The sequence below is a fragment of the Oncorhynchus gorbuscha genome, linkage group LG17 (assembly GCF_021184085.1).
Source record: "Oncorhynchus gorbuscha isolate QuinsamMale2020 ecotype Even-year linkage group LG17, OgorEven_v1.0, whole genome shotgun sequence".
Lineage (NCBI taxonomy): Eukaryota > Metazoa > Chordata > Actinopteri > Salmoniformes > Salmonidae > Oncorhynchus > Oncorhynchus gorbuscha.
The window spans coordinates 56534529-56558257 of record NC_060189.1 but is presented as its reverse complement, the minus strand read 5'-3'; the positions used below and the strand labels follow the sequence as shown (position 1 = coordinate 56558257).

Genomic DNA, 23729 nt, shown 5'->3' with positions numbered 1-23729 from the left:
GCTAGCGTCAATAAGAAATTGACACAATGTTGTTGAGGTGACACCAAGTCTCTTGTTTGTTCATTATGATTTTCTTTGATTTCTAAATTATTATTTTGGAGATAAAATGCAAGTGCTGATACAAAACATTTGAATGAAGACTGCAACCATAATCAAGAGACGTCATTCCAAAACAAGATTATGAACACACTAAAGACCAAAACGTCTCAAGGTGAGCACATCAAAAAACATGTAAATGTCTTTGTGAAAGTCCTGAGAGAAGGCATATTGAGATGGTAGCTATTGTAGACCATGGGTCATTTTAGAGCTGGAGCTTCCGGAGAATCCATAGTCCAATCCCTTCCCCTCCTCGACATATATGCAGTTCACACTCACAATATAGAGCCCAGAGTGATACCTTGACCTCTCTCCCAGTAAGACTGAGTGGACTTGATGCTCTTGTAGAATCAAAAGCACCACAACTCCCTCCTTTTAAACACTTATGAAGTTGACTCTTGTACTTTCATATCACCAGACATCTACTTATCACAGACAGTCACTGAGCGGACTCTAACAGAATCCACAGTCCCGGGCTCTCCAGCCTCTTCCTCTATACTGGCTGATATGGAGATGGAGCTCTTCTGCAGGGTGACGGCCAGTCGTACCCAGTCTCCCTCCCTCACTGCCAGGGGCTGGTGCAGCACCACAGCAGCCTGCTTCCAATGGGAGTCCTGGTTGAAGGTGCTCACGCTGATCTCCTCGTTCAGGTGGATCTGGTACCAGAAGGGCACAGCAGTTACCCTGCCTGAGGCACTAGCCTGGATCTGGTAGAAACACACAGTCAGGGCCATAGAAAGACTATTGTAATCAATAAAGTAGTAATTGTAAACTCAGCAAAAAAAGAAACGTCCTAAACTGTAAATATTTGTATGAACATAAGATTCAACAACTGAGACAAACTGAGCAGGCTCCACACGTGAATGTGTCCCTGAACAAAGGGCGGTCAAAATAAAAAGTAAGTCATTATCAGGTGTGGCCACCAGCTGCATGAAGTACTGCAGTGCATCTCCTCATGGACTGCACCAGATTTGCCAGATGTTACCCCACTCTTCCACCAAGACACCTGCAAGTTCCCGGACATTTCTGGGGAGAATTGCCCTAGCCCTCACCCTCCGATCCAAAAGGTCCCAGACATGCTCAATGGGATTGAGATCTGTGCTCTTCGCTGGCCATGGCAGAACACTGACATTCCTGTCTCGCAGGAAATCATGCACAGAACGAGCAGTACGGCTGGTGGCATTGTCATGCTGGAGGGTCATGTCAGGATGAGCCTGCAGGAAGGGTACCACATGAGGAAGGAGGATGTCTTTCCTGTAATGCACAGCGTTGAGATTGCCTGCAATGAGAACAAGCTCAGTCTGATGATGCTGTGACACACCACCCCGGGCAATGACGGACCGTCCACCTCCAAATCGATCCCGCTCTAGAGTCCGTCCTCGGTGTAACGTTCATTCCTTTGACGATAAATGCGAATCCGACCATCACCCCTGGTGAGACAAAACCGCGACTTGTCAGTGAAGAGCACTTTTTGCCAGTCCTGTTGCGGTCCAGCGATGGTGGGTTTGTGCCCATAGGCGACGTAGTTGTCGGTCATGTCTGGTGAGGACCTGCCTTACAACAGGCCTACAAGCCCTCAGTCCAGCCTCTCTCAGCCTATTGTGGACAGTCTGAGAACTGATGGAGGGATTGTGAGTATCCTGGTGTAACTCAGGCAGTTGTTGTTGCCATCCTGTACCTGTCCCGCAGGTGTGATGTTCGGATGTACCGATCCTGTACCTGTCCCGCAGGTGTGATGTTCGGATGTACCGATCCTGTACAGGTGTTGTGACATGTGGTCTGCCCCTGCGAGGACGATCAGCTGTCCATCCTGTCTCCTTGTAGGGCTGTCAGGCGTCTCACAGTACAGACATTGTAATTTATTTCCCTGGCCACATCTGCAGTCCTCATGCCTCCTTGCATCATGCCTAAGGCACGTTCACGCAGATGAACAGGGACCCTGGGCATCTTTCTTTGGGTGTTTTTCAGAGTCAGTAGAAAGGCCTCTTTGGTGTCCTAAGTTTTTGTAACTGTGACCTTAATTGCCTACCGTCTGGAAGCTGTTAGTGTCTTAACGATCGTTCCACAGGTGCATGTTCATTAATAGTTTATGGTTCATTGAACAAGCATGGGAAACAGTGTTTAAACCCTTTACAATGAAGTTATTCGGATTTTTACGAATTACCTTTGAAAGACAGGGTCCTGAAAAAGAGACGTTTCTTTTTGTGCTGAGTTTATTTCTATGGTCAGGGCCACAGCTCAGTGGAAGTACTGACACTGCCAAGGGATATGGCAACTCAGTGTTATCCTCAGTATAATGTGTAAGCAGACAATGGTGCCATTTACCATGTTTTCTGATAATGTATCTATAACTAAATGAATCTGTTGGGTTTGGGGCTTTACCTTGACGTCTCTGTTGGTATAGTTGGCGTTGGTGTTCATGAGGTCCAGGATAAAGAGTTCTACAGAGTCACTGAGATGTCTACACTGCAGAGTGGACAAGTCCAGAAACACATGGACTGGAACCTAGGAAGGAGAGAGATATCATTGTTACATATTAGATGTCCATTCAGCGGACATCTATACAACCCTACATCTGAGACTAATTCAACCCCTTTAAAACAGAATGACAAGGCAGTCCATGTAGTCTAGCTCAGTATTTCCCAAACCTCTCCAACTCACTAGTTGTCAGGCGTTTTTAACAAAATCTCAAACTCTTAGAACTCCTTTAGAGTCGTGTGCATCATGTGACCTGCTGCAAACGCACCACTACACTCTAGAAAGCAGGAGGAGAGTGCTCAACAAGCGACAGAGCGGGAGTGTCACTGTCACAGAGAACAAACTAATGCCGCCGCCCCCTCCTCCTCCTCCCGGTCACAGCTCCCGGTGTCTCCGCCGCTCTCCGTTGGATGTCATTGATGTAATGCTTCCTGATGGAACCAGGTAGGGATGTCCTTACGTGAAGCCGTGTGAATGCTTTGCCCCAGAGTGACAGTCGTGCCCTTGTCTGAGCTCTTCAGAGACCACATCTGTTTAAACAAACTGCTGTCCCGCGGGAGCCAACGCCGAAAAGCGCCAACATGACACTGAAAAAGAGAACTTAAAGGGATTTCTCAGCTCCCCGTAATACAGATGGAAAGACATGAGAAGTCTCAACGTAGAATGTTGCATCGCAAGCAAAATGGGTTGTTTTTTTTTTTACTTAAAAAAGCACAGTAAAAAGGTCAGTTTAAATGCATTGTGCCATTTCAAAATTTGTTCACTTGAGCGCAACTGCAATACGGGAGACCAAGAACCACTAGTTCTGCGAAATAAACTATAAGAAAACAATGTTTAGCTTTCGCCAGAATATTTGGTGGTGGTGGTGGGGGGGGCCTTATGTCAGCAGCCATCTTGAGTCAAGATGTTACAACCCTCACGCAACATGTTGCTGTGTCTCAGGAGCCTGTCCTTTGATTCAGAAGAATGATGCAAGGTACAAAGAACATCGAGGCAGCTGTCAATACTATGACTATTGCACCATTGACATGAGAGGGAATACCAGATATGAGAGGAGAGGAGACATGTTGAGCAAGAAAGGTTTGGGAGTTGTGTCACGTACAATGAATTTCTGAGTTGACCATACTTTTCCCCCTAACCATGCAGTAAATTTACTATACGACTTTGTTAGTTATCAGAGTATACTGCATGCACATTTAGAGCTGGGGAGTGTGACTACAGCCAGGAAGTTTTCCTGACAATGTGACTGGACTCGGTCCTCTGTAGCTCAGTTGGTAGAGCATGGCGCTTGCCCTCAGAACAGCCTCAATTGGTCAGGGCATGGACTGGCCCATGTCGACTCCAATGCTTCCCACAGTTGTGTCAAGTTGGCAGGATGTCCTTTGGGTGGTGGGCCATTCTTGATACACACGGGAAACAGTGACGCGTGAAAAACGCAGCAGCGTTGCAGTTCTTGACGCACTCAAACCAGTGCACCTACTACTTTACCCCGTTTAAAAGGCACTTAAATCTTTTGTCTTGCCCATTCACCCTCTGAATGTCACATACACAATCCATGTCTCAAGGCTTAAAAAGCCTTCTCCTCCCCTTCAGCTACACTGATTGGATTTAACAAGTGACAGCAATACAGAATCAGACCTTTCAACTGGATTCACCCGGTCAGTCTGTCATGGTGTTGCTATTGTTTTGTATACTGTATATATATATATATATTATATACACACACACACACAGTATATCCAAAACAAACAGTGTGGTTTGAGGCCTGAATGCTGATTCACTGAAATCTGTGGTATATCAGACTGTATACCAATATGAAAACATTCATATTTAAATGTTAATTACATTGGTAACCAGTTTATAATAGCAATAAGGCTCCTCGGGGGTTTGTGGTATCTGGCAAATATACCACAGCTAAGGGCTGTGTCCAGGCACTTTGTGTTGCATCTTGCATAAGAACAGCCCGTGGCCATATACCACAACCCCCCTTATTGCTTAACTATATCATTAAAACCTCAGGCCCTAGTGACGACATATGCAAGGCAGGTGGGGAGATGCAGTAAGCATGCAGCGGATCTGGGGAGGTGTGTCAGTAACTCACAGTGAACTGGTTGATGAACGGGGCGATGTTGAAGCCCAGTGTCGGCTCCTGGCCCTGGACAGCACTCTCCAGCAGCAGGGTGTCAGACTCTACCAGCATCCCGTACAACACTATTCTCTCTGGGAAGATCTGACCACCGTCCTCCAACAGGCACCTGCCATGGATGGACCCCACCAAAACAATCAAACTATTATACAAAAAAAAGGGACAGATTCTTCCAAACCCAAGTAGTCTACCAAAGCTATCTTTCCCAGGATATTCCTACCTGGCTAGGGTGGCTTTCTCCATCAGCTTCTGCCTCACTAAGCCACAGGTCTCCACACAGTCTAATATAATGGCGCTCCACAGCTTCTCCCTGGAGGGTCTCTGGAGCACTGCCTGCTCGTCCTCCACCTGGTTCAGCCAGAACTCGAGAGCCTCCTCTGGGACACCGTTGGCCATGGCCAGCCTCCTGAGAACCACCTGGTGCTGGGTCTTCTCTACCGAACTATAGGCCTTCACCTGGCCCTGACTGGCTGCCATGAGGGATAGAACAGAGAAGCCCTCAGACACGTCCAGCACGTAGAAGGGGTCGGGACCAGGGTCCATAGGGCCACTTGGGGGGTCAGTGAGAGGCATGACCTCTAACCCTTGACCCTGGCTGGGACCCTGGTCCAAACGAGCGTCCTTCAGGTTGGTGATGAGTTTAGCCAGTGCCCTGCGGAAACTATCGTGGTAGGGCTGGTTGTTGAGGAGGGCCATTTCAGCACACTCCAGCATGGTGTAATCTCGAGGTCCACTGCTCTGCTCTGTCCCGAGGCAAGCTAGGGCACTGCACAGTTCTGCCTCTGCGTTAAGGCTTGGGTTGGGATTGCCGCTCGGGCCTGGGTTGTTTCTAGGTATGTCTGGATCCAGACAGTCGTCTAGACGGAACTCTCGTCCGTCTCTCGCTACGGCAACGCTGCAGAGTCTCAGGTAGGCGTCCCGGCAGGAGATCTCCACGATGAGCTCGTCACCAGGCCTCAGGGGGAAATCTGACGAGACATTTCATTTTATGGCTCATTTGAATAAGGACAGATACAAACCTATTGACAATGAATAAACAACCATCCAATGCGTTGCACCATCACTTAAATATTTTGTCCATTCACCCTCTGAATGGCACACATACACAATCCATGTCTCAATTCTTTAACCCGTCTCCTCCCCTTCATCTACACCGATTGAAGTGGATTTAACAAGTGACATCAATAAGGGATCATAGCTTTCACCTGGATTCACCTGGTCAGTCTGTCATGGAAAGAGCAGGTGTTCATAATGTTTTATACACTCACTGTATGCACATTTGTTTTGAAGTGTGTGACCCTTTTCTAAGTCTAATAAATAAAACACGTAAAATTGCAAATGACGTACAAATTCTTGGCCTATCATAAGTAACAAGTTGATTTCTTTCTTTTTTTATAAGGCCTTGTTGCACACATGACTGTTTATTCATGAACCACAACAACAAGTAAACAGATCTGGCATGGACCAAGATGCTTTGCCACTGCACAAAAAGAAAGAGGAAGAGAGGGGTAGGAGCAGGGGAGCGAGGGAAATGATATTCAGGAGGGAGGGAGGCACACAGACAGAGAGATTCCTGTAGGAATAACATCTGTTTGTGTCATCGCGTCAGCGTGTGGCTTGTCATTGTCAGGGGGCGTTTGGGGAAAATACATATGTATAACCTATAAGAGATTCATGAACACTAAAGAGTGTCACAGGCGATCCCGGTGCACCCGCCTGACTCGCCACGGCAGCCGGGAAACGGATGTCGATGATCATCGGGAAAAATAGCGGGGATGGTGTCTGGTGGGTCCCTAGACGCTGCCCCTGTCAATTAGCAACACTGCTGTACAGAAACACTGAGCTCAGCAGCTGAATGATGGTGCATCTCAACGACAACACCACGGTACAACTTCACTTTGCTGTTCTACGTCTGGAAGGAGCACAACAGCCTGACAGGATGAAGGAGTGCAGACAAAAGGTCAAGCCTATTTGCGTAGAACTCATTCAATCCATTTGAATGTTCACGGTTGTGAAATCCAGCTAGGCAAACCAAAGACAACCAATAACAGCCTCGAGGTTACAGTGTAAATTGACTTCAGTCATTGCCTACTGTCTTCAATGGAGTAGGTTTCTTCTGCATGTGGCCTACTGCCCCCGTTTGACAGAATGGGGAATTGCATTGCAAACATCAGAAGGGGACAAATATTACAGCGGAATATGCAAGAACACCATTTGTATATATTATGTACAGTGTGTAATATATGTGTCATTTATTACTGCAATAGTTGTTCTGAGTGGATGTCAGGAGAATCTGTGTAGAACTTGACCAGTGTCTACAGTGCATTCTGTACATCTCTACTGTATGATTAGAAGGGCTCTATGTAGAGATGTTTATGCACACTGCTCCCTATGCACTGCAACACTACATCATACTCCTACGGAGGAGTAGGGTGCAGTTGTCTAAATATACTTCCTCACTGCATGTGTATAGGCACAGAGTGTATAAAACATTATGAACACCTGCTCTTTCCATGAAATAGACCAGGGGTACTCAAGTCTTACCCTACGAGGTCAGGAGCCTGCTGGTTTTCTGTACTACCTGATAATTCATTGCACCCACCTGGTGTCCCAGGTCTAAATCAGTCTGATTAGAGGAGAACAATGATTCTTTTTAAACAGCGGTGGAACTGGCTTCAAGGTCCAGAGTTGAGTTTGAGGGACAGACTGACCAGGTGAATCCAGGTGAACATTTTGATCCCTTATTGAGGTCACTTGTTAAACCCACTTCAATCAGTGTAGATGAAGTGGAGGAGGATATTTAAGCCTCGAGACATGGATTGTGTATGTGTGCCATTCAGAGGGTGAATGGGCAAGACAAAATAGTGCCTTTGAATGGGGTATGGTAGTAGGTGCCAGGAGCACCGGTTTGAGTGTGTCAAGAACTGCAACACTGATGGGTTTTTCACACTCAACAGTTTCCCGTGTGTATCAAGAATGACCCACCACCCAAAGGACATCCAGCCAACTTGACAACTGTGGGAAGCATTGGAGTCAACATGGGCCAGCATCTCTGTGGAACGTTTTCAACATCTTACAGAGTCCATGCCCCGATGACTTGAGGCTGTCCTGAGGGCTAAAGGGAAGGTGTTCCTAATGTTTTGTACACTCAGTGTACATACATGTCTCATATAAATGATCCTACTGTGTGGTGTCTGAACGGGGTAGATGGCCTGCTCCCAGCAGGTGTCCTCCTTAGGGCCGGTGGACAGGCTACTCTGCTGGTCCAGGTGGAGCTGGAACCACACGGCCAGGGCGTCCAGCAGACCCTCCCCAGTTACAGGTAGACGCACCCGGCTCACCTCCCTGGAGCACAGACCCTCCAGCTCCTGGGGTACAGTTAGCATAGCATAATTTGATCACTGCTCTTGTACTCTTGGAACATATAGCCAAATATCACGCTAACTAGCTTGTTCGACTTTGAAAAGCTTGAGAGAGTATGAGGCTTTTGACATATTGTCTTGTTGTCATTATACAGAATCTACACACAGCAATGCCACTGTGAAGCTGTAAGTCGTAGCTGTTATGATAACTAACAGTTCAGTAGATTCCCCATAGAGATGTAAATCTATGTACACAAAGACGCTTTACTGCCGCTGACCTGCACGTTGTTGAAGTCTATGTCCAGGGCATTGAAGGGTTCAGTGAGGGGCGTGTAGCCTCCAGGCAGTCTGCTCAGTCTCTCTGTGGTGTAGGGCTCTGTGGAGTCATCCTCTGAGCTGCAGCTTACTGGGCTGTGGAGCTCTCCGGCTGCAGCCGTGGCCAGGCCTCCCACCTCAGACACACACAGCCTGCAGGCACATGGTTATAAATAGATGGTATGACATGAATATTAACACCGGTGTCTGTTCACACACACACACACAACCTCCAGGGACATATGGCCTTCAGCTGTTGTTCCATGTCGACAATGAAATATTCCAACAGATGAGGACACGAAAGGTGAATAACATGTTGAACTTGTTGATGTTTGGTCTACTGTTCTAAATGCTGAGGCATTGAAACGTGCTAAATAAATTATACCACTAAAGCCATCGTTGAAGAACACTGACTGACTTAAGTTAGCCTTTATTAACAACAGAGGGACAGGTCACCTGTGATGACGGCGGATCTCCAGGCACTGGACAGCCATCCCAAACACAGTGGCTCCGGCAGGGATGACCCGGCCTGCTCGGGAGGGAGGCCTGGATGGGTCCTGGGTGCTCTGCAGTAGCAGGAGCAGAAAGTGAGCCTTCACGTCTTCATACATCAGGCCGCATGCCATTAACTTTGCTATAATAGGATTTTGGTTGGTGTTGCAATTTATAATATATGTTTACTAAATGCACTTGTCTGTATTTATGATTTTCATATATCCTTTTTTTTAAATGTTTTACCTCAAATGTAGTATCACATTGAGACCATAGATGGCACTGTTGGCTTATATTGACTGCAGCATTATGATATTGAGGAAGGTGGTTGATTGGTACTGTAACCTCCTACTGTAACCTTAAAAATTATTTTGGATTCATCTCTTTGCCAATAAACAAAGGATTTGGCTGGATAAAGGACATTTAATATAAGAGGATTTATGCTCCATAATCATGTTTGACAATTGTGATTGTGACACAAAAATATATGACTTTGCGATCACTTGTGTTGAATTGAGAGACAGACAGTCCTGTTAAATGAATGAAAAACATGAACATGACTGGCATCTAAATCCACGGTTGTAATGAAACCCAAAATGTTATGAGAAAGTGTTGGGAAATAAATAATCAATACTAAAACCAAGTCGTGTTACTTACTAATCATGGTAATTCTTTCACACTTGCACTAAATGGTGGCTTGTATTCACTAGTGTTGGAACTCAGTATGAACACAACATGAATCCTCAAAATGGCTGCCTATGCTAGTTAATTACCTGTGGAGGCAAAAGCAGATGATTCCAGGCGTGTATAAGGCTCTCTATAATACCTTCACCAAATAGGCCGGCATCCACAGTCTCGGTGACAACCAGCGATACCCTACCACAGAAAACACATCACACAAACGGTACATACACATTAGAGGAGGACGCATAGGGACAGTTTCCAGGCCACAAACTACAGCTTAGTCATCTTATCCAGAGCGACTTACATTAGTGCATTAATCTTAAAGTAAGATAGGTCAGACAACACATCACAATCGTAGCAAGTACATTTTCCCTCAACAAAGTAGTTATCAGCATAGGTAGTTCTAGTAAGGAAAGACAAGTGCATTACTTGTATTTTATTTTGGGAGAGGACATGGAATTTATTCAAGATACTCTTTAAAGAAGTAGGGTTTCAGACGTTTTTGGAAGATGGGCAGCGACTCTGATGTCTTGACATGGGGTTGAATTAAGTCTTGGACTGAGGCCCATGCTCAATGGAGTCTCCATGTCTTTTTAGTCCAGGACTAGGCTTAATCTATGTCCAGGAAACTGGCCCATACAGATGTCAGAGTAAGGTGAAAAGGTGAAAGGTCACCTCTTAGGGATGTCTTTAGGCACTTCCATCTCCAGCGACTTCATATGGAGGATCTTGATGAGTCCGTTCATTCCGTTAGCGGTGACCACCTCACAGGCCAGTTCGTACATGGTCTTGGACAGCTCACAGGCGTACACCTCAGCCGCCCCTGCCTTCTTAGCACACATTCTGTCCATAGAGAGACCAGAGAGGAACAAGGATTACAAGCAGTAACAAACAAATAGAAATGGACAGACCACAGCCATGACAGTTAGTGTTTTTAACACAAACGTAGTCAATCCCAGAGATGTGTACATTTCTCTGGGATAAATACTAACCATTAAGATTGTAAAACTTTAACCTAATTCTTCATACAGCATAGCCACTGCAATAAAATAAAATATGCACTTAAAAGGATAGCTCACCCAAATTACAAAATTACATTGGTTTCCTTACCCTGTAAGGAATGTACAAGGTATGACAGCAATCCATTTGGTTTAGTTGTTGTCCTGGCAGTGGCCGGCACTATTTCCAAATGTCCAAAGACCTCTTGCAGGTTAAGGAAAGCAATATGTAATTTTTCATTTGATGAACTATCCCTTTAACTGTAATAGGCTAAAATAAATCTCACCCGAGGATACCGGTCCCTGTGCCTATATCTAACACAGTGTTGCAGCCTCCCTCAACAGCCTTCTGGATGGCCTGCTGGTACTTGTGGTTCCTCCTGCGATCGTTGAGCATCAAGAAGTGCCAGCGCTCCACCAGCCAGTTGGCCACACGGTAGAAATTCTCCTTGGCCTCAGGGTAGTCCGGCTTCAGCTTCAGGGCCTTGTGGAAATGACCAGCGGCCTCATCCCGGAATCCCATTCTGGAGCGTGCATGGAAGATTAGAATGGAACAATTGTGAGCAATCTAAGAATACTGGGACACATTTACTAGGACACAGCGCTGTCTCGCTAGTTCAATCACTTTACACCACTGCATGCAAACAAACAATTAATTGGCAAGACATGACAGAAAAGATAACTATAGTCTTGACCCGGTATTGAGCACAACCTAAGGTACAATATTACCCCACCATAACTCTGACTAGTAAAGTCAACCTAGTAAGCCTGACTAGTAAATTCTTTCCAGTTCCCAAACCTACAGACAAGACACAGTCAGACTGTTGAGTGAGGGCTACCTGAACAGGTGTTCGCCCATGCTGTTGATGATGACCTCATCAGTAGGGAAGAGCTCCAGAGCCTGTTCATAGCAGTCAAACAGGTCCTGGATGCGCCCCAGAGAGTCGAGCTCATCTGCCCATTTGAACAGAGTGAACCTAAAGGACTCCTGAAAACACACATTATAAAAACTTTATTGGTGATAATATTGTGATAATATTGGACTAATCTACAAATGACCTCACTTGTCTTTTCCTTCAGTGGTAAAGATTCATATTATAACGTGCAGAGAGAATAAACACTTCAACTTCAAAACAAAAGGTAGCATAGCGGTTAGAGTGTTGGGCCAGTAACCGAAGAGTCATTGGTTTGAATACCTGAGCCAACAAGGTTGAGCAAGGCATTTAACCCTAATTTGCTAAAGGGGCACCATACTACTATGGCTGACCCTGTAAAATAACACATTTCACAGCACCTATCTGGTGTATGTGAAAACAAATACAAATCTAATTTTAAAAATCTGAAAGTTCAATGGGAATGTCAATTGTCAGACAGGCTGAATGGTATATAGCAGGGCTCTCCAACCCTGTTCCTGGAGAGATACAGTCCAATAGGTTTTTGCTCCAACCCTAATCTAGCGCACCTGATTCTAATAATTAGCTGGTTGATAAATTAAATTAGGTTAGTTACAACCTACAGGAGGGTAGCACTCCAGGAACAGGGTTGGAGAGCCCTGGCCTACAGGCTTTCCTTTGCTACCCACACTGGCAAAGTCCTTCAGCACAGGAGCCAGGTTGAGGACGAGAAGGTAGTGGACAAAGGCGGTCCCATAGTCTTGGGTGAACAGACACTGCTGGGCACTCTCCAGTGACCTGGACACCAGCTCATTCCTGGCAGGGTCCTCCCTGGGCACCCGACGGTTCCGTCTGCCCCGCTTAGGCCTGGTGCTGGTGTTGGGCATTCCGATCACACTGATGAGTTAGGAGACCACATATGTTAGGAACACACATAAACGCATAGGCACACAACATTCATCACGCTGATGAGCAGTTTTGTTTAGGTGTTGTGTTGCTGTGGTTGTGAAAGTGTGCAGCAGATATTTTGGTTTTGACCACAATACACGAGCTAGCAAGTTAACGTTATAATCATACAAGTCTAGATTATCGTTGCAAAATGCCACATATACTAGCCACATCAAATGATACAAGAGTGTAGCTAACTAGCAGTATTGTGTTCATCATGCACTATCACTAGCTAACTACTAGGTATTATTTTCAAAACGAGTCGCTAACTTAGCTACTACTGTATGTTAACTAGCTAAATATAGCCAGCAGACTGTAAAACTTCATTTTCAGTGATGTTGATGACTTACTATATGTATCACACAATCATGCATTTAAATACAACAGTAACGTTATAAACGATTACATTAACAGCATAACATGTAGCGATAGCAGCATCTGATAGCGCCGTTAGATGAAGACCACTGACAGTGAAGTATAATAAGATTTTCTAAACCCAGAGACGCAACATCGCCAGACTTCCGGGAACGATTGCGAAGCAGACCAACAGAACAGGCCGCGGTTTTGGTTTAGAGAAATCAATAAAATAAGTGAGAATGTATTCCTTAGCTGTTAATCTTCTCGAAATCTAAAGGCACAGCCTAGATTGAATACCATGTCTCAAGTAGTTTAATTTATTTGCTCTAATCTCGTGAATGTGACAAACTGACACGTCTTCAGTTTTGTCAAAAACAACTTCATATCGAAGGTGTACCTTTGATTTGATGGCCTGACCATGCGCAGTTTGGCGCGAAAGGACCGTTACACCCGATGACGCGTTCTACTCATGAGTTTAGCTGGCCTTCAAAGCGTGATCGGGGATTTCTATTGGTGTAGCAGTTTCTGCCTATCTTTATACTGTAGTGTCTTAGGTATAATAAGAACTACGGCAACATGTCCACTGAGTAAATAAGTACGGGTAGGAACAAAGATATCTTCCATGATTCCATTGTGTAAAGTTGTGGATGTTCTGAGTGAAGAAAATCAAGTTTGAGCGTCTGAAATATTATAATAAAAAACGGACACCAGCTAGATGTATTATAAGTATGTATTTTGTAGAAAATGTAAATATTTTACATTGTTGGCAAATGTATGAATTAATCAGAAAGGTGGGTGGAAGCCAATAAACGCCCTATCCCGCGTCTGGGGAGGAGGTCTTGAGCTCAACGCCTACTTGTCAAATAGGAGTTTCTCCTTTCGACTGTCAATTGAATGTCTATATTGGACGACGTGGACTACAACTTGGATTGACACAAGAATATACTGAGTTTTTCCCGAACTAAATAATGGTTTGTTGTTACTCTTGAACAAGCTCTAACAAAATAGTTGCTAATTTAGGAATGCCATGCTCCTCTTCAACTACTAGTAACATGCTAGCCAAGTTACTTCGTGAATTAGCTGTTATTAGAAACTAGTTAGCAAGTCAGCCAACACGTTATGATTTGGGAAGACTAGCTAGCAAAACGTAGCTAACGTTTGCTAGCTAACGAGTTAGAGGACCGTTCAAGCTAGTTGCTCACCCTAAAAAAAACGTTTTTAGTTGGTTAAAGTTTTTTTTTCGCTTGACACCAAGCAACTTGTTGGTGGTGGCTAACTAGTTAGCGCGTGGTTTTTATAAAGCAGTTTTACAGCCTCTTATGCTAGCTAGTTGACCTAGCCAACTAGCTAACGTTAAAGACATGGGATTACACCCGTTGGAGTTTAGCGAATGCTACCTGGACAGTCCCGTTTTCAGGGAGAAAATAAAGGCACACGAGGCAGAGTTGGACAAAACCAACAGATTTATCAAAGAACTCTACAAGGATGGAAAGAATCTCATCAATGCCACAAAACGTGAGTTTTTATGCAGTTGTTTATTGCCCTGGAATGGTTATATTCAGTTGCTGACTGTGGCTTGTTGACAGGTCTCTCCCTGTGCAGTTTCATGTTTGCCTCTTGGACTGTGCAAGCTATATGGTTAATATTATAACGTTATGGCTGACTCTTTTCTTGCAACCAGCTGTATCCAATCGCCCTAAACTTTTGTTTGTAGCTACCAAAAGTTATCTAAACAGCTGTGTTCAACATTTTGTACATGGACCCGAAGTCAGTTCTGGAAACAATACCTTCATTTTTCAATAAACTGGAACACATTGCTGACAGGTGATGTCTGTTGACAACCCAATTTGTTGTGCATGAACTTGCAAAATCCCCAGATGTTAACATTCACCCATTGTCTAGAGGCCAGAACACGATTCATGTGGAATTCTTTGCAAAAATTAAAAGGGTTTTCCTTGACGATAGGTTTTTATCTCTAAATTCTATCCAAATGACTTATGGGTGTGTTACAAGGTTGAAACACAAGTCGCAATCATCATGAATTTATTTGTGAGCACACCTTCACCTGGTCAAATATCATAATCTCCATGCACTCTAGCCCAGTGTGTTGGGTCTGTCAGGTTTCTTGTGAACTCTGGTATTATCAAGTGTTATTTGTCACATCCACCGAATAAAACTGGTGTAGACCTTACCGTAAAATTTAACCAACAATGCAGTTCAAGAAATGTAGGTAAGACATTTATAAAATAAACTAACACATTAAAATAACGAGGCTATATACAGGGGGTACCTGTACAGAGTCAACATGCAGGGGTACGGGTTGAGGCAATCCGTTACCTGTTCATTGCTGGAACAAAGCCCTGAAGACACCACTGATATCTGTCAGGCAAACCGGTTAACTTAATTTAGTCACTGATGTTAGCTGATTTAACTACATTGCTTTAGAGTGCAACTGTTGCAGTGCTGTAGGAGGATACAGCTTTTAGCCCACTGCAAGCCTCTGAGGTTTCCTTGTCATTAATAAGTCAAGGATTTCTAGCAAGGCATGCCAATGCGTTTTTCATTACACTCAACACTGGTGTACTTTTGTCTCTCCTTTTCTAGGTGCAAAGAGATTGCATGTTCCATTTGGAAAAGCCAGTGAAGAAACAGAATATTTCTAAAAATAAAGAGTAACGTGACTTTCGCAGACGCCTCTCTGTTTTGCAGGCCATTTTGGGAGTTATCAGGGACCGACATGTGCAGCGGGACTCTCTGGGGCAGCCTCAAACCAACTGTTTGGAATAGAACCACCTCTGTTATTCACATTGCATGTGAGCTTTAATACAATGCAGAGTAGTGTAGCTGTAGGTAGCCCACACAATTAGTTGTTCAGGCCAGGAGAGATTGCTTGCTTGCTTTGACAATTGATTGTCCCTTCCTAGTGCAACTGGTACTCTACTGGTCTCATTAGAAGCCAGCGATGAGCTTGTTAAGAGTTTATCGGTTCACTACAATTGGTGATGCAGCCCAGAATAGCTCAGGTTAACCTCTTAACCTTCAGTGCAGCGCACTAAAAATAGTGTTTCCGAGGTTAATTTGCAGTAGGCCACACTCCCACTGTAAGAAAATAAACATGGACTTGTCTGTTTAGGCAGTAGGGATTCCATCTGAGAGCCCTGCTGCTGCACTTCATAACTGTAACAATAACATATATTTGATGTACCCTAGGTCTATTGTTACTCCGAAGAATTGAAGGTTCTAGAATGGAAAGGTGAGCTTAATTCATAATGCAGGCAGCACACACCCTCTGCCTCCACACGGACCATCACCCTGGTAGGCTGGCTCTCTGCAGGGGGCTCAGTGGATATATTTGTCGCAGGCATTGTGTTGAAGTGGGCCTATCTTTTGCTGGTAACATTGGGCTCAAATCTTTTGTTTCTGCTTTCCCAGTTTTTGCTCTAAAATAACACTGTAAATATACATCTTTATTGGGAAAAATAATTGGATGTTGTAAGTCTTCAACAATGCTTAAACCACACCAGGAGACTACTTTTGAGATCTGTGTAAAATATATTAAATGTATTATTTTTGGTGAAGTTACCATGTATTGCAGGTGAGCACCAGCCAGAGAATGTTTTTGGTTATCAATGTTTCTGTAGCCCTTGTGTTATTTCAGAATTTGCTAAACAAATGTCCACTGGATTGATGCAAATAATCATATACTGGCTACGTTTTGGTTAACATTTCTTTGAAAAGGTTTTTGAGTCTTTCCATCTCTACCAGAAGACAGTTATCATTAGCCTCATTGCCAACGGCTACACAGTACTGTAGGCATACGCGTGCAAAATACAAATCACTGAGTTTGTTCATGACTTATGATTAACTTGGGAAAATTAATGTTCAAAACATTTAGTTCATTTCCTACTAGGTTCAATACATTTTTCAATTGTTTATCTGTTTGTTTTAAATGTCTGGTTTCTGTGATTCTAAGTAGGCCTCTAGTAACATACCTTCTTTGGAAGACATTTGTTGAGACCAAAAACCACAAGCAGAGCAGATTTAATATCCTACTTGAAAGGGGGATACCTAGTCAGTTGTACATCTGAATGCCTTCAACTGAAATGTCTTCCGCATTTAACCCAACCTCTGAACCAGAGAGGTGCGGGGGGCTGCCTTAATCGACATCCACGTCTTCAGCGCGTGACGACCCCTTTAGAATGTCTAATCAGTGAATAGGCTGTTTTATTTCATGGAAATGAACAGAAATAGGCTAGGTTATTAGTGTTGTAGATGTCTACCAAATCATTCTGACATTACTCAACTGCCAGGAGCCAGAGCAAAATGGCAGCAGGTAGCCTAGAGGTTAAGGGGGTTTGGCCAGTAACCAAAAGGTTGCTGGCTTGAATCCCTGAGCCGACTAAGTGAAAACATCTGTAGATGTCCCGTTGAGCAAGGCGCTTAACCCTAATTGCTCTTATAATTCAACCGGGTTAAGGGCGTCTGCTAAATGACAATTTTAAAATTAAAATAAAAACTTAACTGTTGACTGTGCATCAACTTAGCCTAGGGCTAGGCCTACAAGTCAATTTCCTAATGTGCTTACTGTATATGGCTGCTCTACACTAGATCCTTAGCCTAGTTAGCTAGCTAGACATGTGATGTGGGTTGAACAGAGGGTCAGGATCATCTTTGTTTGAGATCAAGAACAGCGTTTATTTTAGGTAGCAGTGTGTACCTGGTTTTATGTCCTTATTAAGCGATAAATGAGATGTGATCTGTGGAGTCTGCCCGCGTAAAGTGGCATGTGGTGTCTTCACTAGTCTCTTACACCTCTAAGCTGCTCCAGTGTATACAGTGTCAGCTTTGTGCACTCGCTCACTTCTCTGCGTGAAGTCAGTCATGAGCCAATGCCAAGTTCTCATTACATTGACTTAGAATGACTGTTTTAAGACAGCAGAGCATCGACTGACAGCTGCTAGGTCTCGTGAGACAGACTGCACTGAATAGACGGGTTGGCTGTTTCTTGTCACTGTTGGTAGCTATCTGGCCATCCAGAATCTCAACAACTCAAACTTCTGCCCCATTGAAGCGTGTGCATCGTTTTTGTGACGTTGTCAGCTAACCCATCAATAGTCCCTGACTAGCTATGTTTCCATAGACTTTTCGTTTGTTGATGACATTTAGGAAGTTTGCATAGAAAATAGATGTGACAATTGCCTAGGGTGTGATTCCATTTAACTATCTTGTCTGTTGATTAAAAACAGCTGGATGTAATGACTTCACACCTTTAAAAAAAATCAATAGAATTTGCAGTGGTTGAAGTGTTCATTACACATTTAGGCAAATTGCGCATTAAGTTCTCATATCTGTTTTTTAAATGATTTTTTAAAATGGACATTTCTTTTGTCGACTATGCCACGATCAATGGAAACCTGCCTACAGTCTTGAGATCAGAGTAAAATGTCTCAGCAATTGGCTGTACTTGTTTAACTATCTGCCTTTAGCGTCTTTGCTTTTGTGGATGACAGAGGCTTTTTATTTTTTTTATTTAACCAGGTAGGCTAGTTGAGAACAAGTTCTCATTTGCAACTGCGACCTGGCCAAGATAAAGCATAGCAGTGTGAACAGACAACACAGTTACACATAGAGTAAACAATTAAAAAGTCTAACACAGTAGGAAAAAAAGGAGTCTATATACAATGTGTGCAAAAGGCATGAGGTAGGCGAATAATTACAATTTTGCAGATTAACACTGGAGTGAAATGATCAGATGGTCATGTACAGGTAGAGATATTGGTGTGCAAAAGAGCAGAAAAGTAAATAAATAAAAACCGTATGGGGATGAGGTAGGTGAAAATGGGTGGGCTATTTACCAATAGACTATGTACAGCTGCAGCGATCGGTTAGCTGCTCAGATAGCTGATGTTTGAAGTTGGTGAGGGAGATAAAAGTCTCCAACTTCAGCGATTTTTGCAATTCGTTCCAGTCACAGGCAGCAGAGAACTGGAACGAAAGGTTTCCAAATGAGGTGTTGGATTTAGGGATGATCAGTGAGATACACCTGCTGGAGCGCGTGCTACGGATGGGTGTTGCCATCGTGACCAGTGAACTGAAATAAGGCGGAGCTTTACCTAGCATGGACTTGTAGATGACTGTTAGTGGAATTCTAAATTCCTCTGTATTATTTCCCAATCAGAATTCATCACTCTGTCAATGCATTCGAAGGGCTTGTAAGACCCTATATTTTTATAAGAATGGACAGAGCCGCGGTCTTAAGTCGGGTAACAGCGTTTAATTCAAGAGAGTACTGGTACATACACATTTTTCCACAGGTTATAAACTGAAAATGACATCAGCGTTTTCTAAATGTTCTATCTCTTCATGACACTAGTAGAGGCCCTATAGTTCTCGAGCCTTCCCTCCTCGTCTGATGCCAAGGTCAGTCATTGTAAATCAGCATTCTAGACAGTCTGGAGATAGTTCATTCATTTGTACAAAGGAACAGACCGTCGTTGTTACTAAACTCCTGACTATATTATCTATAATTGGGAATGGGAGCAAGAGAGAATTCATATATGTACAGTACATAATAGCATTTGGACGAGTCAGTCCTGATTGACATGTATACATAATTAGTCATCATTGATAAAAATTCCCTTAACAATGACCTGGAGCCAGTGGGTCTGGAGACTAATATGTAGCGAGGGCCAGCCGACTAGAGCATACAGGTCACAGTGGTGGGTGGTATAAGGTGCTTTAGTGACAAAACGGATGGCACTGTGATAAACTGCATCCAGTTTGCTGAGTATTGTCGTCTACAAAATAGCTTCCATCGCCGAAGTCGAGGATCGGTAGGATAGTCAGTTTTACTAGGGTAAGTTTGGCGGCGTGAGTGAAGGAGGCTCTGTTGCGGAATAGAATGCTGACTAGATTTGATTTTAAATTGGAGATGTTTGATATGAGTCTGGAAGAAGAGTTTACAGTCTAGCCAGACACCTAGGTACTTATAGATGCTTGGCTGGGATTCAGTGAGATTGTCATTTATCACCATTGAAACCAGACCATGAAATCAGACCATGTTGTTGACCGGAGGAATTGACTCGGGCTCTCTTATATGGCATATAATCCTCATTGCATGTGGGCCTCCCATCAGATTCATGGCAACATTAAAAGCTATTTTGTCAAAGGGCAGATTCAGCATTACGCTAATATTTAGTAAACATCCAGAGATTTGGTGTCACTGCCTGTATACATATCATGTGTTGAGTGATGAACTGTAGCCTGGTCCCAGGAGTTTGCTATACAGCACAAACTGATCTGAAACCAGGCTAGATGAAGGCTGACGTTTGAATAAGGTAGGGACTAGGGATGAGGAATGTTGCACTCTCTCTTGGGCCAGTCGCTGCTGTAGGATCTTCAAGTGGAATTCCCTGGGTCTTGCTCAAGTTCCAAAATCCCAAGTTACTCTGGTCCAGCTTTGGCCCTGGGCCACCCTTTTCAGTCCTACGCCTGAGGGGATGTCCCGCAACGGAAAGTCTTAGATTTTTTGGGGGAAGGAAACGTGCAAACAGGGCCTTTGGCCAGGGAGCTAGCCTGTGACATGGAAGTGCCCACTAGAGGAGGAACAGGCCAGAGGATGTGCTCCTGTTTCAAGAGTGGTTTCCTCCATAGGAAGTCTGCCCGCTCCGTACCCCCTGTTACCCAACCCCAACTCAACATGTCAGTCACTTAAAAAAAAAAAAACTTTATGTTAGGGTTTAGTCTCTCTTATTGGTGAGTGTCTGCTTTTCAAAGAACATCCTGAAATTTTCATGGGAGCTTTGTCTTGTGAAAAGTATTACCCACTAAAACTCAGTCTTGATTTCTGATAATGTTAATGTTATCTTCTATTAGGGTTGGGTGATATATCTAATGTTTTAGCACAATGTTCCAAATGCCTGTATGGAAAGAATCAAGGTTTTGTTTTCATTTTTATGGGGGGGTTTTCTTTTTGGTTTTGGCTCTTTCACTGATGTGTAGTGTACACATTTCCACTCACACACAGACACCAAGCCCCTCCCCTGCCACACAATAACAACAAGCAGTTTCAACTCTCTATTTGCATTTCAGATTTGGTCCAACATAATCAGTCACATGGAAACCGAAACACATCCAGAAGTTATTTTACTGTAATAGAGGAGAACTTAACCTTTAACAATGCCCTTTTTATTAGAGGTTGACCAATTATGAATTTTCAATACCGATTTATTGGAGGACCAAAAAAAGCAGATACCGATTTAATCGGACTTTTAAAAAAAATACAACAATACTGAATGAACACTTATTTTAACTTAATATAATTAATCAATAAAATCAATTTAGCCCATGTAGATAATGAAACATGTTCAATTTGGTTTAAATAATGCAAAAACAAAGTTGGAGAAGAAAGTAAAAGTGCAATATGTGCTATGTAAGAAAGCTAATGTTTCAGTTCCTTGCTCAGAACATGAGAACATATGAAAGCTTGTGGTTCCTTTCAACATGGGTCTTCAATATTCCCAGGTAAAAAGTTTTAGGTTGACGTTATTATGACTATTTCTCTCTATACCATTTGAATTTCATATACCTTTGACTATTGTATGTTCTTATAGGCACTTTAGTATTGCCAGTGTAACAGTATAGATTCCATCCAGAGGGATGCCGTTACCTGGGCTCGTCGATGTGTTCCTGGTTCAAGAGCCACCCTCGAAGCAGCGTTACCCATGCAGAGTAAGGGAACCACTACTCCAAGTCTCAGAGCGAGTGACGTTTGAAACGCTATTAGCGCGCATCCTACTAACTAGCCAGCCATTTCACATTGGTTACACCAGCCTAATCTCGGGAGTTGATAGGCTTGAAGTCATAAACAGCGCAATGCTTGAAGCATTGCAAAGAGCTGCTGGCATGAATGCACGAAAGTGCTGTTTGAATGATTGCTTACGAGCCGGCTGCTGCCTACCATCACTTAGACTGCTCTATCAAATCATAGACTTATAACATAATAAACACAGAAATACTAGCCTTCCGTCATTAATATGGTCGAATCCTGAAACTTATCTCGCAAACTAGATGTTGATTCTTTCAGTGAAATACGGAACCATTCCGTATTTTATCTAACGGGTGGCTGTTACATTGTACAACCTTCAATGTTATGTCATAATTACATAATATTCTGGCAAATTAGGCGGGCCAAACTGTTGCATATACCCTGACTCTGCGTGCAATGAATGCAAGAGAAGTGACACAATTTCACCTGGTTAATATTGCCTGCTAACCTGGATTTATTTTAGCTAAATATGCAAGTTTAAAATATATACTTCTGTGTATTGATTTTAAGAAAGGCATTGGTGTTTATGGTTAAGTACACGTTGGAGCAATGACAGTCCTATTTCGTGACTGCTCACTGCATCGATTTATATGCAACGCAGGACACGCTAGATAAACTAGGAATATCATCAACCATGTGTAGTTATAACTAGTGATTATGATTGATTAAGTTTAATGCTAGCTAGCAACTTGCCTTGTCTTCTTACTGCATTTGCGTAACAGGCAGGCTCCTCATGAGGCAGGTGGTTAGAGCGTTGGACTAGTTAACCGTAAGGTTGCAAGATTGAATCCCTGAACTGACGAGGTAAACATCTGTCGTTCTGCCCCTGAACAAGGCAGTTAACCCACTGTTCCTAGGCCGTCATTGAAAATGAGAATGTGTTTTTAACTGACTTGCCTAGTTAAATAAAGATTAAATAAAGGTGTGCAAAAAAATACAGATTTCCGATTGTTATGAAAACTTGAAATCGGCCCTAATTAATCGGTCGTCCTCCACTTTTTTTTGTCTCAAATGTCTAACAGAGCAGACACTACTAAAACGGGCTTATGTGTTCTAGATGTGCAATGAGCATAGAAAGACACATTATATAAGGCATTGGCAACTCGTTCTCATTCAGAGAAATGAGCATCTTCTTATCCAGGTAGGCCACTTGATCTAAACAAAGTGAACAGGCTATTTTAGGAGGGCATGTTCATAACAGTTCAACTGTTATATCTTGTGAGCAAGCAAATAGATCCAAGTTGGCAAGACTTTAAAGATTAGCTGGCTACTCACTAACACAGTGGTAGGCAACCCTAGTCCTGGAGTGCTGCAGGCACTTCATGTTTTTGATTTAACTAACCTGGAAAACCAGGTGTTGAATTTAGATGGTCACTGAACTGATCAATTTGGTAAGGTGGTGTGAAGTATTTATGTAAAAATTAAGTACTAAAGTTGTTTTGGGGGGGTATTTTATATTTGAGACTACATTCCTAAAGAAAATTATGCACTTTTTACACCAAACATTTTCCCAGACACAAGTACTAGTTACAATTTGAATGCTTAGCAGGACAGGGAAAATGGTCAAATTAACACACTTATCAAGAGAATGTCTCTGGTCATCCCTACTTGCTCTAATCTGGTGGATTCATTTAAACAATTTACAAAGGAAGCATTTATGTTGGAGTGTGCCCCTGGCTGTAAAAAAAATGAAGTTATAAAGGAAATTGTGCATCAAAAGCTATACATTTGATGTATAGCTTTTACTTTGTACTTCATCTCAAGTATGACAATTGAGTACTTTTCCACCTCTGGTCAGGTGTGGTGCCTAGTTGGAACAAAATCTGTCAGTACCAGTGGCACTCCTGGAACAGGGTTGCCTACCCCTGCACTAGCAAGTGGGCTTATGTTTGAATGTTCATTTTCTATAATGGCTGCTACCAGAAGTTGTGCATGGTTCTGGCAAATCTAGTAACAACGGGCATTTTTTTTATAGATAAACTTGAAAACCAGATCAGTGATTATTGCAAAAAGCACTAAACTATTTTTGAAATAAAATGTAATTATTAGTGTGTTTTTAGGGTTGAAGGCTTATATTTACCCTAGGTATAATTTAACAAATCCTAAATGCGTAGATTATCCCAGGCTGTTTGA

The 23729-nt window shown here is 43.2% G+C and overlaps 2 protein-coding genes across 5 annotated transcripts in view; one reads left to right on the top strand and one right to left on the bottom strand.

Annotated features, from left to right (window-relative positions):
• Positions 1-37: 37 nt before the first annotated feature.
• On the bottom strand, positions 38-13018 carry LOC124001867 (protein arginine N-methyltransferase 9-like). Of its 4 annotated transcripts, none has more exons than XM_046308997.1 (13): positions 12819-13018; positions 12154-12361; positions 11411-11559; positions 10859-11095; positions 10249-10416; positions 9663-9765; positions 8854-8963; positions 8361-8550; positions 7905-8088; positions 4941-5688; positions 4676-4829; positions 2479-2601; positions 38-752 (listed from the first exon to the last, which is right to left on the bottom strand). In XM_046308997.1, the coding sequence occupies exons 1-13, from the start codon at positions 12848-12850 to the stop codon at positions 519-521; spliced, it is 2640 nt and encodes an 879-aa protein (XP_046164953.1). In that variant the 5' UTR covers positions 12851-13018; the 3' UTR covers positions 38-518. The 4 variants fall into 4 exon arrangements, with proteins under 4 accessions (XP_046164953.1, XP_046164951.1, XP_046164952.1 ...); XM_046308995.1 differs by having other exon boundaries at positions 38-803; positions 12819-13017; XM_046308996.1 differs by having other exon boundaries at positions 38-803; positions 12763-13016.
• Positions 13019-13595: 577 nt separating this feature from the next.
• The window catches only part of LOC124001252 (rho GTPase-activating protein 10-like), a 68789-nt gene continuing 58655 nt past the window's right edge, over positions 13596-23729 (top strand). The window contains exon 1 of the mRNA XM_046307904.1: positions 13596-14284. Coding sequence (XP_046163860.1) covers positions 14131-14284 — 154 coding nt within the window. The 5' untranslated portion in view covers positions 13596-14130. The remainder of the gene's footprint in view (positions 14285-23729) is intronic.

Excerpts from the sequence above, each read along its gene's own strand:
- LOC124001867 (XM_046308995.1), bottom strand. The coding sequence starts at position 12,850 with ATGCTGCTATCGCTACATGTTATGCTGTTAAT. Across the intron at positions 12,362-12,818 it reads CTACATGTTATGCTGTTAAT|TGTGATCGGAATGCCCAACA; the intron begins GTAATCGTTTAT and ends CTAACTCATCAG. Across the intron at positions 8,551-8,853 it reads GAGATCCGCCGTCATCACAG|GCTGTGTGTGTCTGAGGTGG; the intron begins GTGACCTGTCCC and ends ATGTGCCTGCAG.